This window comes from Entelurus aequoreus, linkage group LG24 (genome assembly GCF_033978785.1).
Source record: "Entelurus aequoreus isolate RoL-2023_Sb linkage group LG24, RoL_Eaeq_v1.1, whole genome shotgun sequence".
NCBI lineage: Eukaryota > Metazoa > Chordata > Actinopteri > Syngnathiformes > Syngnathidae > Entelurus > Entelurus aequoreus.
Genome location: NC_084754.1, coordinates 1417454 through 1436705, shown reverse-complemented (window position 1 = coordinate 1436705; position 19252 = coordinate 1417454). Strand labels below are relative to the sequence as shown.

Sequence of the window (19252 nt, the reverse complement as noted above, 5' to 3'; positions counted from 1 at the left end):
CCCAATGAGCCTGTTCACCTGTGGGGTGTTCCAAATAAGTGTTTGATGAGCATTCCTCAACTTTCTCACTCTTTTTTTGCCACTTGTGCCAGCTTTTTTGAAACATGTCACAGGCATCAAATTCCAAATGAGCTAATATTTGCAAAAAATAACAAGAGTTTACCAGTTAGAACGTTAAATATCTTGTCTTTGCAGTCTATTCGATTGAATATAAGTTGAAAAGGATTTGCAAATCATTGTATTCTGTTTTTATTTACCATTTACACAACGTGACAACTTCACTGCTTTTGGCTTTTGTATATAGCGCTTTACGTTGAGAAACCCAGTGTTTCCCACACATTCATTTATTTGTTGCGGCCCGCCACGAAAGAATTAAGGCCGCCACAAAAACAAAACAAAATTTTTATTTATTTTTTGTAATTTTTTTTTAAATCATATAGTTGATGTAGATGCCCATATCGGCTGTTCACATTTACTTTACAAAAGAGAAGTGTAGGATCAAGATTTTTGGAGCTCTTTGTTCAGTGGATCAGATGTTTGATGAAGCTTTGTGTCTATCTACCACCACTACTGTTTTCTGTTTATTTGTTACTGACTGTGGCAGGACACCTCTGCCTCTGTTTCACTTTATGTTGCTGGTAAATAATATGCTTGTAGTAGTAGGCTAAAGTTAAATTATTTAGTATGCACTAATTAAAGAAGCAGAGCTTTAAGAGACATTTTAGCTTTTATATTTTTAAAAGACATATTTTTTGTAAGAACCACAATTAATAAATATATTTCAGTGAATAACTTATTGTTCAAATCTGTATATAAATATGTACATAAAGTGTTGTAATTATATTGTAAAATGGATGGATGGACGTTTAAAACAAAACTGTTATTATTAATTAGTAAGTATACATTTTTTGAGCCTTTTTAGAAAAAATCATATCATTGCAGTAAATTATGCAAATTACTCGATGATGTCATGGTGACCACGCCCATAGCCACGCCCCCACCGCCACAGGTATCTTGGCAGTTTATGGGAAACACTGGAAAGCCATTATGTACATTTAAGTTACATTTACGCCTGTGTGGGTAGCACTGGGAGAATGGAGTCACACCCTTATTATTGAACTTTGACACCAAAATGGATTTTATTATAACTTTTGACATCGTATTTTATAACTGACAGATTTAAATGAGAGGGGAAAAAAATCATCTTTACAAAGGATGAAAAATGATCATGGGTTCCCCTAGAATGGGGCGGGCACATAATAATTGTTGAGAGCCCTGGTTGTGGCCCTAAACCTGAGCTGGGCAAACATTTTGACTCGGGGGGCCACATTAAGAGAAAAAGTGTGTCTGGGGGCCAATGAGTATGTGTGTATAAATGATATATACACATTTAGCTGTAAAAATGTGCTGTACAGTATGTGTGTTTGGCTCCCTTTTTACCAGGAACACTAATACCAAAAGTCACAATGTCCCATAGAGTTCTAAAAATGTTCTGAGAGCAAACCTAAAATAACTGACAGGAATTGTACAGTTTTTTACTGAATGGGACACCCAAAATGTACATGAAAAAGTGGGATTTACAATATTAACTATGAACAATAAAATACTAATATTAACAACATATGAACATCGCTCCTCTTTTACGTGGGATTTACAATATTAACTATGAAAAATAAAAGACTGAATATTAACAACTTATGAACATTGCTCCTCTTTTACATGGCATTTACAATATTAACTATGAACAATAAAACACTGAATATTAACAACTCATGAACATCGCTCCTCTTTTACGTGGGATTTACAATATTAACTATGAACAATAAAACACTGAATATTAACAACTTATGAACATCGCTCCTCTTTTACGTGGGATTTACAATATTAACTATGAACAATAAAAGACTGAATATTAACAACTTTTGAACATCGCTCCTCTTTTACATGGCATTTACAATATTAACTATGAACAATAAAATACTGAATATTAACAACTTATGAACATTGCTCCTCTTTTACATGGCATTTACAATATTAACTATGAACAATAAAAGACTGAATATTAACAACTTATGAACATCGCTCCTCTTTTACGTGGGATTTACAATATTAACTATGAACAATAAAAGACTGAATATTAACAACTTATGAACATCGCTCCTCTTTTACATGGCATTTACAATATTAACTATGAACAATAAAAGACTGAATATTAACAACATATGAACATAGCTCCTCTTTTACGTGGGATTTACAATATTAACTATGAACAATAAAAGACTGAATATTAACAACTCATGAACATCGCTCCTCTTTTACGTGGCATTTACAATATTAACTATGAACAATAAAACACTGAATATTAACAACTTATGAACATCGCTCCTCTTTTACGTGGGATTTACAATATTAACTATGAACAATAAAAGACTGAATATTAACAACTTATGAACATCGCTCCTCTTTTACATGGCATTTACAATATTAACTATGAACAATAAAAGACTGAATATTAACAACATATGAACATAGCTCCTCTTTTACGTGGGATTTACAATATTAACTATGAACAATAAAAGACTGAATATTAACAACTCATGAACATCGCTCCTCTTTTACGTGGCATTTACAATATTAACTATGAACAATAAAACACTGAATATTAACAACTTATGAACATCGCTCCTCTTTTACATGAGTTTTACAATATTAACTATGAACAATAAAAGACTGAATATTAACAACTTATGAACATCGCTCCTCTTTTACATGACATTTACAATATTAACTATGAACAATAAAAGACTGAATATTAACAAATTATGAACATCGCTCCTTTTTTACGTGGGATTTACATTAGTAACTATGAACAATAAAAGACTGAATATTAACAACTTATGAACATCGCTCCTCTTTTACGTGGGATTTACAATATTAACTATGAACAATAAAAGACTGAATATTAACAACTTATGAACATCGCTCCTCTTTTACGTGGGATTTACAATATTAACTATGAACAATAAAAGAGTGAATATTAACAAATTATGAACATCGGTCCTCTTTTACGTGGCATTTACAATATTAACTATGAACAATAAAAGACTGAATATTAACAACTTATGAACATCGCTCCTCTTTTACGTAGGATGTACAATATTAACTATGAACAATAAAAGACTGAATATTAACAACATATGAACATCGCTCCTCTTTTACATGACATTTACAATATTAACTATGAACAATAAAAGACTGAATATTAACAACTTATGAACATCGCTCCTCTTTTACGTGGCATTTACAATATTAACTATGAACAATAAAAGACTGAATATTAACAACATATGAACATCGCTCCTCTTTTACATGGGATTTACATTAGTTACTATGAACAATAAAAGACTGAATATTAACAACTTATGAACATCGCTCCTCTTTTACGTAGGATGTACAATATTTACTATGAACAAAAGACTGAATATTAACAACTTATGAACATCGCTCCTCTTTTACATGGGATTTACATTAGTTACTATGAACAATAAAAGAGTGAATATTAACAACTTATGAACATCGCTCCTCTTTTACGTAGGATGTACAATATTTACTATGAACATAAGACTGAATATTAACAACTTATGAACATCGCTCCTCTTCTACGTGGGATGTACAATATTAACTATGAACAATAAAAGAGTGAATATTAACAACATATGAACATCGCTCCTCTTTTACGTGGGATTTACATTAGTAACTATGAACAATAAAAGACTGAATATTAACAACTTATGAACATCGCTCCTCTTTTACATGAGATTTACAATATTAACTATGAACAATAAAATACTGAATATTAACAACTTATGAACATCGCTCCTCTTTTACATGAGTTTTACAATATTAACTATGAACAATAAAATACTGAATATTAACAACTTATGAACATCGCTCCTCTTTTACATGAGTTTTACAATATTAACTATGAACAATAAAACACTGAATATTAACAACTTATGAACATCGCTCCTCTTTTACGTGGCATTTACAATATTAACTATGAACAATAAAATACTGAATATTAACAACTTATGAACATTGCTCCTCTTTTACATGGGATTTACAGTATTAACTATGAACAATAAAAGACTGAATATTAACAAATTATGAACATCGCTTCTCTTTTACATGGGATTTACATTAGTAACTATGAACAATAAAAGACTGAATATTAACAACTTATGAACATCGCTCCTCTTTTACGTAGGATGTACAATACTAACTATAAACAAAAGACTGAATATTAACAACTTATGAACATCGCTCCTCTTTTACGTGGGATTTACAATATTAACTATGAACAATAAAACACTGAATATTAACAACATATGAACATCGCTCCTCTTTTACGTGGCATTTACAATATTAACTATGAACAATAAAAGACTGAATATTAACAACTTATGAACATCGCTCCTCTTTTACATGGGATTTACAATATTAACTATGAACAATAAAATACTGAATATTAACAACTTATGAACATCGCTCCTCTTTTACGTGGGATTTACAATATTAACTATGAACAATAAAATACTGAATATTAACAACTCATGAACATGGCTCCTCTTTTACGTGGGATTTACAATATTAACTATGAACAATAAAACACTGAATATTAACAACTCATGAACATGGCTCCTCTTTTATGTGGGATTTACAATATTAACTATGAACAATAAAACACTAAATATTAACAACATATGAACATATCTCCTCTTTTACGTGGCATTTACAATATTAACTATGAACAATAAAACACTGAATATTAACAACTTATGAACATCGCTCCTCTTTTACTTCTCAGACCAGCTCCTCCATAGACATCTTTTACAATCAAGCAAAACACAACAAAAATGTAACAAACAAACAAGGGTAATAAACACCTACAATATGATATATTATCACTTTTATGCAGACATTTGTTGCAAAAATGTGCTTATGCATCTGCTGTGACGTAGATTACCCTAATAACTCCTATAACACTCAAAAGCGCAGATTTAAATCATTGAAATACTTTCTATAGTACAAAAACAGTACTACACATAATAATGGCAGCTACAGTGTTATTGTTTATTGTTGTTAAAGGTCTACAAAAATGATGTCGAACGTCCGGCGGGCCGGATTGAAAATGTTAATGGGCCGCATGTGGATCGCGGGCCCTATTTTGCCAAAGTCTGCCCTAAACAATGTAGTGTTTATGCGACAATGCATTGCTGTGAAACCAAACAGCTCGCCACAGCTTGGTTGCCATGTAAACAACGTAGCAGTCGGAGCACACACACACACACACACACACACACACACACACACTCCGCCTGTATATCAGATGACTTTTTTTTTTTTCCTTCTTCTTTCGCCATGGTGAAAGAGATAAAATATCAACAGTGAGTAATATATCTCCAATGTTGGACCACACATAAGAGCCCAAGCCTGTTGACGCCTGAGGCTTTGACTAGACCCCAAAAGTGTCCTCCCCAGAGCCACAGCGTCTTCATCTGGCTGCAACATTTTCACTAATCACACTGCAAAGCTCTCCTCTTTAACTGCCGCATGCTGCACTTAATGATGGCCTTCAAAAGCTGCTGTCAGTGCACTTGCCAGATTAGTTCACTTAAGTGCAGAAGTGTTCCAAACAAGTTTGGAGACATATACCCCCCCGTACTAAAAAAAACTAGATGACTTTGCACTTTTATGATGGGTTTTTTTTCTATTGAAGAGGCTCACTGTAAACATTTTCATTGTATATCAATTTGCGGGCTTACTTGAACAGTAACACCGTATTTCACTGTGAAATAAAAGGTAAATGCTGTGAAATGTAAGGGTAATACAGTACATTTCCATTACAGTATTTTACTGTGGAAAAAAACGGTTAAATGTTGTGAAATCCTGGTAAATGATGCCACAGAGTAAAAAATGTTGGGTTAAAAAATAACCCAATTTTAACCCAACTGCTGGTTCAGAACAGGACAAACTCCTTATTTGAGTTATTTTGACTCAACATTTTGGGTTAATTTTTTCAACCCAACTTTTGCGTTGAATTATATAACCAAAAAGTTAAGTTATGATAACTTAATGTTGGGTTATTCCCCAACCAAACTATTGGGTTGAATTATTTAACCCAAAACTTGAGTTATGCTAACTCAATGTTGGGTGATTGTAAATAATGTTAATGACATTAACCCATAATAAAATTCCCTTCAAGTAAAAAGTAACTTTTTAATAAAAATAAACAAAAAAACTTTTACCCAAAAATGTGTTACTGGTTGAAAAACAACCCAAAAATGGTTCATCATTTTGAAAATCCAGAAATTTAGTTAAAATGATACCCTTATAACCCAAACAATGGATTACTATTCATAACGATAACTCCAAAATGTAACCCAACACTAGCAACTCATAAATTGGGTTATCAAAATAACCCAGCATTTTCTAGAGTGCATGTAAAAATTCCATCTAATATACCGAAAATATTGTCTGATTACAGGAAAATGTTAAAAAGTATATGCCATTGTTGTCTATTTGTGTAAAACAAGAAAAGGACAAACCCCTTGTTTGAGTTATTTTAACTCAACATTTTGGGTTAATTTTTTCAACCCAACTTTTGCTTTGAATTATTTAGCCAAAAAGTTGAGTTACGATAACTTAATGTTGGGTTATTCCCCACCAAACTATTGGGTTGAATTATTTAACCCAAAACTTGAGTTATGCTAACTCAATGTTGGGTGATTGTAAATAATGTTAATGACATTAACCCATAATAAAATTCCCTTCAAGAAAAAAGTAACTTTTTTAATAAAAATTTAAAAAAAACTTTTACCCAAAAATGTGTTACTCGTTGAAAAACAACCCAAAAATGGTTCATCATTTTTGAAAACCCAGAAATGCAGTTAAAATAATATCCTTATAACTCAAACAATGGATTACTATACATAAAAATAACTCCAAAATGTAACCCAACACTAGCAACTCATAAATTGGGTTATCAAAATAGCCCAGCATTTTCTAGTGTGCAGGTAAAAATTCCATCTATTATACCGAAAATATTGTCTGATTACAGGAAAATGTTAAAAAAAAAAGTATATGCCATTGTTGTCTATTTGTGTAAAACAAGAAAAGGACAAACCCCTTGTTTGAGTTATTTTAACTCAACATTTTGGGTTAATTTTTTCAACCCAACTTTTGCATTGAATTATTTAACCAAAAAGTTGAGTTACGATAACTTAATGTTGGGTTATTCCCCACCAAACTATTGGGTTGAATTATTTAACCCAAAGGTTGAGTTATGCTAACTCAATGTTGGGTGATTGTAAATAATGTTAATGACATTAACCCATAATAAAATTCCCTTCAAGTAAAAAGTAACTTTTTAATAAAAAAAAAACAAAAAAACTTTTACCCAAAAATGTGTTACTGGTTGAAAAACAACCCAAAAATGGTTCATCGTTTTGAAAATCCAGAAATTGAGTTAAAATGATACCCTTATAACCCAAACAATGGATTACTATTCATAAAGATAACTCCAAAATGTAACCCAACACTAGCAACTCATAAATTGGGTTATCAAAATGACCCAGCATTTTCTAGTGTGCAGGTAAAAATTCCATCTAATATACCGAAAATATTGTCTGATTACAGGAAAATGTTAAAAAAAGTATATGCCATTGTTGTCTATTTGTGTAAAACAAGAAAAGGACAAACCCCTTGTTTGAGTTATTTTAACTGAATATTTTGGGTTAATTTTTTCAACCCAACTTTTGCGTTGAATTATTTAACCAAAAAGTTGAGTTACGATAACTTAATGTTGGGTTATTCCCCAACCAAACTATTGGGTTGAATTATTTAACCCAAAACTTGAGTTATGCTAACTCAATGTTGGGTGATTGTAAATAATATTAATGAGATTAACCCATAATAAAATTCCCTTAAAAAAAAAAGTAACTTTTTAATAAAAATTTTAAAAAAGTTTTACCCAAAAATGTGTTACTGGTTGAAAAACAACCCAAAAATGGTTCATCATTTTTGAAAACCCAGAAATGCAGTTCAAATAATACCCTTATAACTAAAAAAATGGATTACTATACATAAAAATAACTCCAAAATGTAACCCAACACTAGCAACTCATAAATTGGGTTATCAAAATAACCCAGCATTTTCTAGTGTGCAGGTAAAAATTCCATCTAATATACCGAAAATATTGTCTGATTACAGGAAAATTTTAAAAAAAATAAGCCATTGTTGTCTATTTGTGTAAAACAAGAAGAAGATGATCACACCCCTCAAATATGAGCCTTGTATAAAAACACATATACATACAGTGGCCTATTTATAGCTGAATGTACACTTAACTTGTGTTTTAATCTAGAAAGTACAATATATACTGAAATATTGCAGCAATAATGCACCCATAATTCTCTAAAAACTCAAACTGTTTTATTCTCATTTAAAACGCAGCACAGCTTTTTTCTTTTTATCAGTCAGTACACTGACTAATTAGTTACTATGGTCATCTAATTAGTTACTATGGTCATCTAATGAGTTACTATGGTCATTAATTAGTTTCTATGGTAATCTAATTAGTTTCTATGGTAATCTAATTAATTACTATGGTAATCTAAATCACAGCCTGAAATGTGGGTGTCAGGGTCAGACGCTGAAGGAGATTTTTACAACAAAGTTCTAAAGCTTAGTGATATATCAGATGTATCAGATTGTAGCTGGGGTTTTTTTTGACCCTTCGCGTTCATATTTCGCTGTGTTTGTTGCATTTTTGTTGCGTTTCGCTTGATTGTAAAATATGTGGATGGAGAGGGAGTGTGACGTTCATATGTTGTCAATATTCAGTGTTTTATCCTTCATAGTTAATATTGTAAACCCCGCATTCTTTATTTTCATGTACATTCTGGCTGTCTCATTCAGTAAAAAAAATTCCATTCTGTTTTTTTAAGTGTTAGGATCCAAGCACACATTATGTACAGCAGATTTTCACTGCTTGTGTGTGTGTGTGTGTGTGTGTGTGTGTGTGTGTGTGTGTGTGTGTGGTGTGTGTGTGTGTGTGTGTGTGTGTGTGTGTGTGTGTGTGTGTGTGTGTGTGTGTGTGTGTGTGTGTGTGTGTGTGTGTGTCGTCCCCCAGACACATTTTTTTCTCTAAATTTGGCCCCCCGAGTCAAAACAATTGCCCAGGCCTGGTGTAAGTGTTTTTTTCACGGTCCTGCATAACGCAAGATGTGCTGTCTTTATGTTCATAATATTAATAATAATTTATAATGCTCTTTATTTTAATGGCATCTCAAAGTGCTACACACTAAAAAAAACGGGGTTATTTTGATAACCCAGTTTATGAGTTGCTAGTGTTGGGTTACATTTTTGAGTTATTTTTATGAATTGCAATCCATTTTTTGGGGACATAATTTTAACTCCATTTCTGGGTTTTCAAAATGATGAACCATTTTTGGGTTATTTTCAACAAGTAACGCATTTTTGGGTAAAAGGCGCTTTTTTTTTAAAGGGAATTTTATTATGGGTTAATCTCATTAACATTATTTACAGTAACCCAACATTGAGTTATCATAACTCAACTTTTTGGTTAAATAATTCAATGCAAAAGTTGGGTTGAAAAAAATGTACCCAAAATGTTGAGTTAAAATAACTCAAATAAGGGTTGGTCCTTTTCTGAACCAGCAGTTGGGTTAAAATTGGGTTATTTTGTAACCCAACATTTTTTAAGTGCGTATAGAGTGGAGAAGAGACAATTAAAATGTGATTAAAAACAAACAGTACAAAGTAGGATATAGCAGGATTGAGTCTTGGGTTTTCAAATTATGAACCATTTTTGGGTTATTTTTCAATGAGGAATGCATTCTTGGGTAAAAGGCTTTTTTTTTTAATTATAAAGGTACTTTTTTCTTGAAAGGAATTAACATTATTATCACACATCTTATGTACATGAGAATATTTCAGCATGCTGTATAGAACTACTATGATCATACACGGCAATTCTTGTAAAACAAATGTCACTCATATCTTGCTTTTGAGTATATTTTATCCATCCATCCATTTTCTACCGCTTGTCCCTTTTTGCGGTCGCGGGGGGTGCTGGAGCCTATCTCAGCTGCAATGGAATAAAAATAATTTTGATCAGTAGTTGGGAAGGAGTAAGACAAACCAGCAGTAAAATGTATCATTTTTAACCAACTATTGGGTCAAGGAGAGCTAAATTGTGCAACCCAATAGTTGGGTTTGGAATAACTCAACATTGTAGTGAGCCTAACTCATCTTTTGTGTTAAATAAATTCAACCCAATACTTGGGTTATGAATCAACCAACATTGAGTTAGCATAGCTCAACTTTTTGGTTAAATAATTCAATGCAAAAGTTGGGTTGAAAAAAGTTAACCCAAATTGTTGAGTTAAAATAACTCAAGTAAGGGGTTGGTCCTTTTCTGAACCAGCAGTTGGGTTAAAATTGGGTTATTTTGCAACCCAACATTTTTTAAGTGTATATAGAGTGGAGAAGAGACAATTAAAATGTGATTAAAAACGAACAGTACAAAGTAGGATATACTGTAGCAACATCAATAAACGTTAAAGGAGAACCCTTTTTTTAGCAAAATGTTGTTTTTAAATTTGGTTGAAAAACAATTGGGGCGATGCTATTTAATATTGTACAGACAAAACTGTTAACTGAATGTCAATCATTAAGAAATGTTGATATTGGAGAGCATTAGTTTGTAGTTTTTGCAAATATATTTTGTTGAATTTTACAGTTAAAATCCCATTTGACAATCATACTTTGCTCACTCAGACCCTTCATACATGCACTCATACACACTCGCATGCACACTTGAGGAGAGAAGTGCACTCGGGCTTTAACAACTCAAGGTTTACAGTATGGACATTATTAGAAAAGTACCCAGATAATGTATATATCCATCCATCCTGCACTGGCTCAGGATCAGCAGACGATCCAGACCATAGCAAGATGGATGAATATTCCTCGGCATCAAGGATCCTCAGGAAGTGATCACTAGGTCACCTCCCGGGGACCTCTACACCCTTCACACTTAAAAAAAAAAAAGAAGAAGAAAGTCACATCGTTGTGGCTTAATCAGATGCAAAATACAAAAATAATAATGAAGAAATAAAAAAAGTCACAAAAAAAGCAAGTAAGCCTTGACAAAACCATATCAAAAGTGACACAAAAAAAGCAACGGTAGTCTGGGAACAATACAAATAATAATAACAGTAATAAAAAAAGGAATCAAACATACAAAGAAGATGAGACAACTTTTTTTCTTTCCCTTTTCCCTTCTTCTTTCCTTTCCTTTCCCGAGGGGGGTAAAAATGTCTAAGTTATGATTCAATGGTTTTTTTTTGATTGATTGAGACTTTTATTAGTATGTTGCACAGTGAAGTACATATTCCGTACAATTGACCACTAAATGGTAACACCCCAATAAGTTTTTCAACTTGTTTAAGTCGGGGTCCACTGTCAGTAAAGTGTGGGATATAAATAATAATGGAAGTATAATTGTTTGTATATAGTATATCATTGGTACAAAGGTTGAACTAACACGTGTACAAGGATATTTCACATGTCTTTACTGTGTATATAATTGAACAATGTTTATGTTGTGTACAATGTGTATTTATAAAATGTTGTGCAAAGGACATTTCATCATTTTTGGAAGCTCATCTTGTACTTGACATTGTTTATAGAGTTAGGCACAATAAGTGTTCAACTTCAGCCTAAACCCTTTCGCTCTGCAACTTTTTCAATTTATGAATGTACAATTGTTTGTTTATGTGAAACGGTTTGTTTATTTTGTTGACTACTGACCGAAGAAAAAAATAAACCAAGTACTAAGTATTATTAGTATTGTAGTTTTGAAAGAAAAATATTCATATATTTTTTTTAAAGTCATGCAATTCCGATTTAAAAAAAAAAGAAAATGATGTATCATCTATATATATGATACATAGATGATATCTGTCTATTACCTGACCGCTGCTATGTTAGCTACCTCTCTTTGTTTATAATGTCGATTTTCTGCTGGATATAAATGGGTTATACTTGTATAGCGCTTTTCTACCTCCAAGGTACTCGAAGCGCTTTGACGCTATTTCCACATTCACCCATTCACACACACATTCACACACTGATGGCGGGAGCTGCCTCGCAAGGCCCTGACCACCACTCATCAGGAGCAAGGGTGAAGTGTCTCGCTCAAAGACACGACGGACGTGACGGGGTTGGTAGAAGGTGGGGATCAAACCGGGAACCCTCAGGTTGCTGGCCACTCTCCCAACCTGCGCCACGCCGTCATCATCTACTCTCTATTTTCTGCTGCAGCTGTTACATATATTGCAATATTGTACATGGTCATTGTTATATATTATAGAGATGTCCGATAATATCGGTCTGCCGATAAATGCTTTAAAATGTAATATCGGAAATTATCGGTATGGTTTTTTTTTTATCATCTGTATCGGGTTTTTTTTGTTTGTTTGTTTTTTTAATTAAATCAACATAAAAAACACAAGATACACTTACAATTAGTGCACCAAGCCCAAAAACCTCCCTCCCCCATTTACACTCATTCACACTAAAGGGTTGTTTCTTTCTGTTATTAATATTCTGCTTCCTACATTATATATCAATATATATCAATACAGTCTGCAAGGGATACAGTCCGTAAGCACACATGATTGTGCGTGCTGCTGGTCCACTAATAGTACTAACCTTTAACAGTTAATTTTCATTCATTACTAGTTTCTATGTAACTGTTTTTATATTGTTTTATTTTTTTATTTATTCAAGAAAATGTTTTTAATTTATTTATCTTATTTTATTGTTTAAATTTTTTTTAAAAAGGACCTTATCTTCACCATACCTGGTTGTCCAAATTAGGCATAATAATGTGTTAATATCCACGACCGTATATATCGGTATCGGTAATTAAGAGTTGGACAATATCGGAATATCTGCAATATCTGGGGAGTTGTGGAACTTTGAAGAATGTTCTATTGATTTCAATGGGCATTTCCCCCAAAGTGGACATTTTATTTTGAAAATAGTAAAATATACTTGAATAGTCTGAATGAGTTGAATTGGATGGTGTTGGAATTTTTCAAATTTGATGTTGAATTGAGAAATGGTATAGCTCGGTTGGTATAGTGACCATACCTTGAGGGTTCCAGGTTCGAGCCCCAATTCTGCCATCCTAGTCACTGCCGTTGTGTCCTTGGGCAAGACACTTTACCCACCTTCTCCCAGTGCTACCCACACCGGTTAAAAAAATGTAACGTAATTATTGGGGATTCACAATGTAAAAGCGCTTTGAGTCGCTAGAGAAAAAGTGCTATATAAATATAATTCAATTCAATTCAATTAAAAAAAAAGCCATTATCGGACATCCCTAATATATTATATAAAAAAAATCATATACTGTATATATAATATGTTATATTTTATATTGCTATACTACGGTACATTTTTAGTCTACTTTACACCTGCATGATCCTTTCCATCCTTACCCTTTCCATCCTTTGTAACTGAGTTACTGCGTGGAACAATTTCCCTTGTGAATAAGTCTTCTCATTTTACTTATTTAACTTAAAAAAAACGTCTAATTTTACATTTCACTCGTTGTTCAAGCTTTTTTTTTTTTTTTTTTTTTTGAGAGAAGCGGGGTTTTAAGCACAAGTTGGCCGTGTTTGGCGCACCCACGCACGGACGCACTCACCACCGTAGCAGGGCAGGATGCCGCCGTCGGGGGGAGTCTTGCAGGCGGGCCTGGTGTGCATGTAGAGCGGGTACTTGTTGCCGAAGGAGCCCTCGGCCTCCGCGCCGTCCAGCGCCTGGCTGCACTCGGGCTGGAAGGGACTGGCCCGGGACTTGTCGGCGTATTGTCCCTTGGCCCCCCCGTAGCCGGGGCTGTATTTGGCCTCGGCGCCGAAAGTCCTGAAGGCGTTGGCCTGGAGCTCCCTGCCGGGCGCGGCCGGCGGACTGTAGTAGGAATCCATGGCTGTCATGTCGCAGTAGGACACGCACGTATCCGCGTTCATGCCGACAATGTTATATTTCCCAAAGAGAAAAGCAAGAATCCGGGCTTTATTCCCTCCTCCTTCAACTTTTACGCACGACGCGCGCAGGACGCACCAAGACGCGCATCTGGGATTGTTTAAAAAAAAAAAAAAAAAAAAGAGGGTAAAAAAAAAAAGAGCTGTTTTCCACGCTGAGCAAATGGTAAACGTGAAGGTGAAGAGATGCTGAGTAGCCCACGGAGAGACAGTGACAATGTTCCCGCAGTGGCGCAAGTATAGGCCCACTTATGCGGGAGATGGGAGGACAAACTCCAGTGGGGGTGGGCTACTTCTCACTTCTTCTTTTTTTTCTCTTAAAAGAAAAACAACACATGACATTAATGCAATTATGGGATGAATGCATCAGCTTTAAAAAGAAAAAAAAAAACCTTTGAATCCTCTTTTTATTGTATTCATTTATCCTCATGCGCACTTGAAGAAATAACACAATGCCTCCATAAAAGACAGTTTCACTAGTTTCAGAAGAAGGCTGTCCTTAGTGCAGTGCACTCCAACAAAATGACTCATTGGATGAACTCAATTCAAATGAGGGCAGGATTCCCATCCAACAAATATATGTTGCCCCAACTCAAAATTAGTACACAATAAAAATGAGTTAGTCCAACTAATTTTTAGCAAATAAAGCCAAAATGAAATGATTGCAATAACTAAGCGAAGTTGTCAGACTAATTTTTAACAAATACAGCTTAAAGGAAATTATTTTGGTTACTAAGCGAAATGTATTTATATGTGCCCAACTCAAAATGGATTGGAAATTAAGCAAGCTAAAAATTACCCTTGATCCCATTATTATTATTATTTATTATTAGCCTTTATTTAACCAGGTAAAACCCATTGAGATCAAAGATCTCTTTTCCTAGGGAGACCTGGCCAAGAGGGCAGCATTAAAAACAGTAAACAAATACATAAAACATCACATTAACGACATTAAAACTGGCTGACATAACACATGTGCATACAGACAACGTAGACTGCACACTCAAAAAAATGACTCATTGGATGAACTCAATTAAAATGAGGGCAGGATTTCCATCCAACAAATATGTTGCCCCAACTCAAAATTAGTACATTCTCGCAACACAATAAAAATGAGTTAGTCCAACTAATTTTTAGCAAATAAAGCCAAAATGAAATGATTGCAATAACTAAGCGAAATTGTCAGACTAATTTTTAACAAATACAGCTAAAAGGAAATTATTTTGGTTACTAAGCGAAATGTATTTATATGTGCCCAACTCAAAATTGATTGGAAATTAAGCAAGCTAAAAATTACCCTTGATCCCATTATTATTATTATTTATTATTAGCCTTTATTTAACCAGGTAAAATCCCATTGAGATCAAAGATCTCTTTTCCAAGGGAGACCTGGCCAAGAGGGCAGCAGCAAGGTTACATTAAAAACAGTAAACAAATACATAAAACATCACATTTACGACATTAAAACTTGCTGACATAACACATGTGCATACAGACAAGGTAGACTGCACACTCAAAAAAATGACTCATTGGATGAACTCAATTAAAATGAGGGCAGGATTTCCATCCAACAAATATGTTGCCCCAACTCAAAATTAGTACATTCTCGCAACACAATAAAAATGAGTTAGTCCAACTAATTTTTAGCAAATAAAGCCAAAATGAAATTATTGCAATAACTAAGCGAAATTGATTTACATTTGTCAGACTAATTTTTAACAAATACAGCTAAAAGGAAATTATTTTGGTTACTAAGCGAAATGTATTTATATGTGCCCAACTCAAAATGTATTGGAAATTAAGCAAGCTAAAAATTACCCTTGATCCCATAAAACACATCAGGCAAAACCTGGTTGGTATTTTTAATGTAGAATAATCCTCAATTCAACCATCTTGAATATAACACCACAAGATGTCAATGTTACTTGAAAACACAAACCAAAATGTTGAGTTTCAGTGAAAACAAAACATCAAGAAGTACATTTTACATAAAGACCAATGTCAGATTTGCGTACCAACACAGACCGATAACTTAGTTTTATATGAACAAATATGTCAAATTGACTTGATAAAAAGCCGAGAGAACTCAGTCTTAGTTATAAAACACCTTTTAACTTTTCTTAAATAACGCAGGGAAAACTTTACAAGAAACGGTTCTCCAAAATAGCCTAAAGTGGTGTAAAATTAACACTCGGCGCCACAAAAACACATTTGAGTACTGCGCAAGTGTGCTAATGTAGCCATTAGCCTTAATGTACTAGAGTTAAATAAAAGGAAACAACATGGATCAAATTGGCAACAAACAAAAATAAATAAGAAAAACTCAACATTCGCAGATCAGGAATCTGATATTAATGGGATGCTAGCAGCAAATATCCTTTGAAAGTAAAAACAAAACATGTAAACAGTACTAGTTATTCAAAAAATACAAAATAAAATTCCAAAGTCTTGAATCGAACTTAATCCATTTATCCAGGGTTGAGTGATGAAACGGAGGAGAGAAATGGATGCGAGAAGTGTGGAGGGTAGTCACAATGATTGATATTATAAATGCATGCATTTATAATATCAATCATTGGTCAATTGCGTAATACCTTAATTTCCGGACTATAAGCCGCTACTTTTTCCCCTGGTTCTGGTCCCTGCGGCTTATACAAGGGTGCGGCTTATCTACGGCCCGTTCTTCTCCGACACCGACGAAGAGGATTTGGGTGGTTTTAGTACGCAGGAGGAAGACGATGACACAATGATTAAAGACTGACTTTTCATATACCGGTAGGCTGCTTATTTTGATAACGTACAGGCGAGCACTTTGTATTACTTTGCACCGTTGTATTATTTGTACTCTGCACGAATGCTGTTCGCCATGTCAAAGATGTGAAAGTTTGATTGAAAGATTTATTGTTAATAAATGGGACGCTTTGCGTTCCCAAACAGTCGACAATCCCCTCCGTGGTAGCAGGAACCCCTATATACTACGCTAATTACACATCAAAACCCTGCGGCTTATAGTCGGGTGCGGCTTATATATGGAGCAATCTGTATTTTCCCCTAAATTTAGCTGGTGCAGCTTATAGTCAGGTGCGGCTTATAGTCCGGAAATTACGGTAATTCATAATATTTCTTCTTTTTAATGTACACTTACAATTAGTGCACTAACACAAAAGGGTTGTTTCCTTCTGTTAATATTCTGGTTCCTACATTATATATCAATGCAGTCTGCCGGTCCACTAACAGTTCTAACAGTTGTTTTTTCTCATTTTCATTATTTACAAGTTTCTATGTAACTGTTTTTATTTTTATTTGTAAACAGAAAGAATTTGTATTTTTTATTTTTATTTTTTTTTGATAAATAAAGGACATTATTTTCACCAGACCATGCAGGTTGTCAATGAAATGATGTTGTTTAAAGCAGTGTTTTTCAACCTTTTTTTGAACCAAGGCACATTTTTTGCGTTGAAAAAAATCCTGAGGCACACCACCAGCAGAAATCATTAAAAAACAAAAATCAGTTGACAGTAAAAAGTCGTTGTCGCAATTGTTGGATGTGACTTTAAACCACAACCAAGCATGCATCAATATAGCTCTTGTCTCAAAGTAGGTGTACTGTCACCACCTGTCACATCACACCCTGACTTATTTGGACTTTTTTGCTGTTTTCCTGTGTGTAGTGTTTTACTTCTTGTCTCGCGCTCCTATTTTGGTGGCTTTTTCTCTTTTTTTGGTATTTTCCTGCAGCAGTTTCATGTCTTCCTTTGAGCGATATTTCCCGCCTCTACTTTCTTTTAGCAATCAAGAATATTTCAGTTTGTGGGGACATTGTTGATTGTCATGTCATGTTCGGATGTACATTGTGGACGCCGTCTTTGCTCCACAGTAAGTCTTTGCTGTCGTCCAGCATTGTTTTTGTTTACTTTGTAGCCAGTTCAGTGTTAGTTTCGTTCTGCATAGCCTTCTCTAAGCTTCCATGTCTTTCTTTAGGGGCACTCACTTTTTGTTTATTTTTGGTTTAAGTATTAGACACCTTTTTACCTGCACACTGCCTCCCGCTGTTTCCGACATCTACAAAGCAATTAGCTACCTGCTGCCACCTACTGATATGGAAGAGTATTACACGGTTACTCTGCCGAGCTCTGGACAGCACCGACACTCAACAACAACACATCATTTGCAGACTATAATTACTCGTTTGCAAAAAATATTTTTAACCCAAATAGGTGAAATTAGATCATCTCCCACGGCACACCAGACTGTATCTCACCGCACACTAGTGTGCCGCGGCACAGTGGTTGAAAAACACTGCTATACAGCATGCTCAAATATTTTCATGTACATAAAATGTGTAAATTGTAAATAACCTTAATGAGATTAATCCATAATCAAATTCCCTTCAAGAAAAAGTACATTTTTAATTAAAAAAGGCATTTTACCCAAAAATGCGTTACTCGTTGAAAAACAACCCAAAAATGGTTAATAGTTTTGAAAACCCAGAAATGGAGTTAAAATAATACCCTTATAACCCAAAAAATTGATTGCTGTTCATAGAAATAACTCCAGAATGTAACCCAACACTCGCAACTCATAAATTGGGTTATCAAAATAAGCCAGTATTTTTTAGTGTGTATGAAAGTACATATACATTCACACATACACTCATGCATATAATCATGTTTCATCAAACATAAATTAACCTTGTTGCCCTAGGGTAAACTGGGTAACACATGGCACACTGACAAAGCTTAACCCATTGTTACTATAACAATCTACAAGGTTAATACAGTTCGCTTCTCTTTCTTCCCCTCCATTTATCTGCTTTCTTTTGTATTTCAAGTTATCATGACATATATGTATTGTTGCATTTGAAACCATTTTTATTGTTGATAATAGAGGTAATTATTGTTATTATTCATTATCAATTGTGCTATTTCTATTGGTATTTGTATTGACCCATTTGTAGTGCAATAATGTTTATTGTCGTTTCTGTGTTATTAATATTTATTTCACTAACTCTTACCATCATATTTGTACATATCCTGTTCGCTGATGCTGTTATGTTGTTGTTGTTGTTTTTGTTGTTGTTGTTGTCTCTTTGTCTTATCCCCTTTTCTAC

At 33.9% G+C, this 19252-nt stretch overlaps 2 protein-coding genes across 2 annotated transcripts in view; one reads left to right on the top strand and one right to left on the bottom strand.

The window, feature by feature from the left end:
• Positions 1-14336, bottom strand: part of alx4b (ALX homeobox 4b) — a 104635-nt gene extending 90299 nt beyond the window's left edge. Inside the window, exon 1 of the mRNA XM_062035916.1 lies at positions 13806-14336. Coding sequence (XP_061891900.1) covers positions 13806-14127 — 322 coding nt within the window. The 5' untranslated portion in view covers positions 14128-14336. The remainder of the gene's footprint in view (positions 1-13805) is intronic.
• Positions 1-19252, top strand: part of edc3 (enhancer of mRNA decapping 3 homolog (S. cerevisiae)) — a 233816-nt gene that overhangs the window by 130360 nt on the left and 84204 nt on the right. The gene's annotated exons all lie outside the window — the stretch shown is intronic.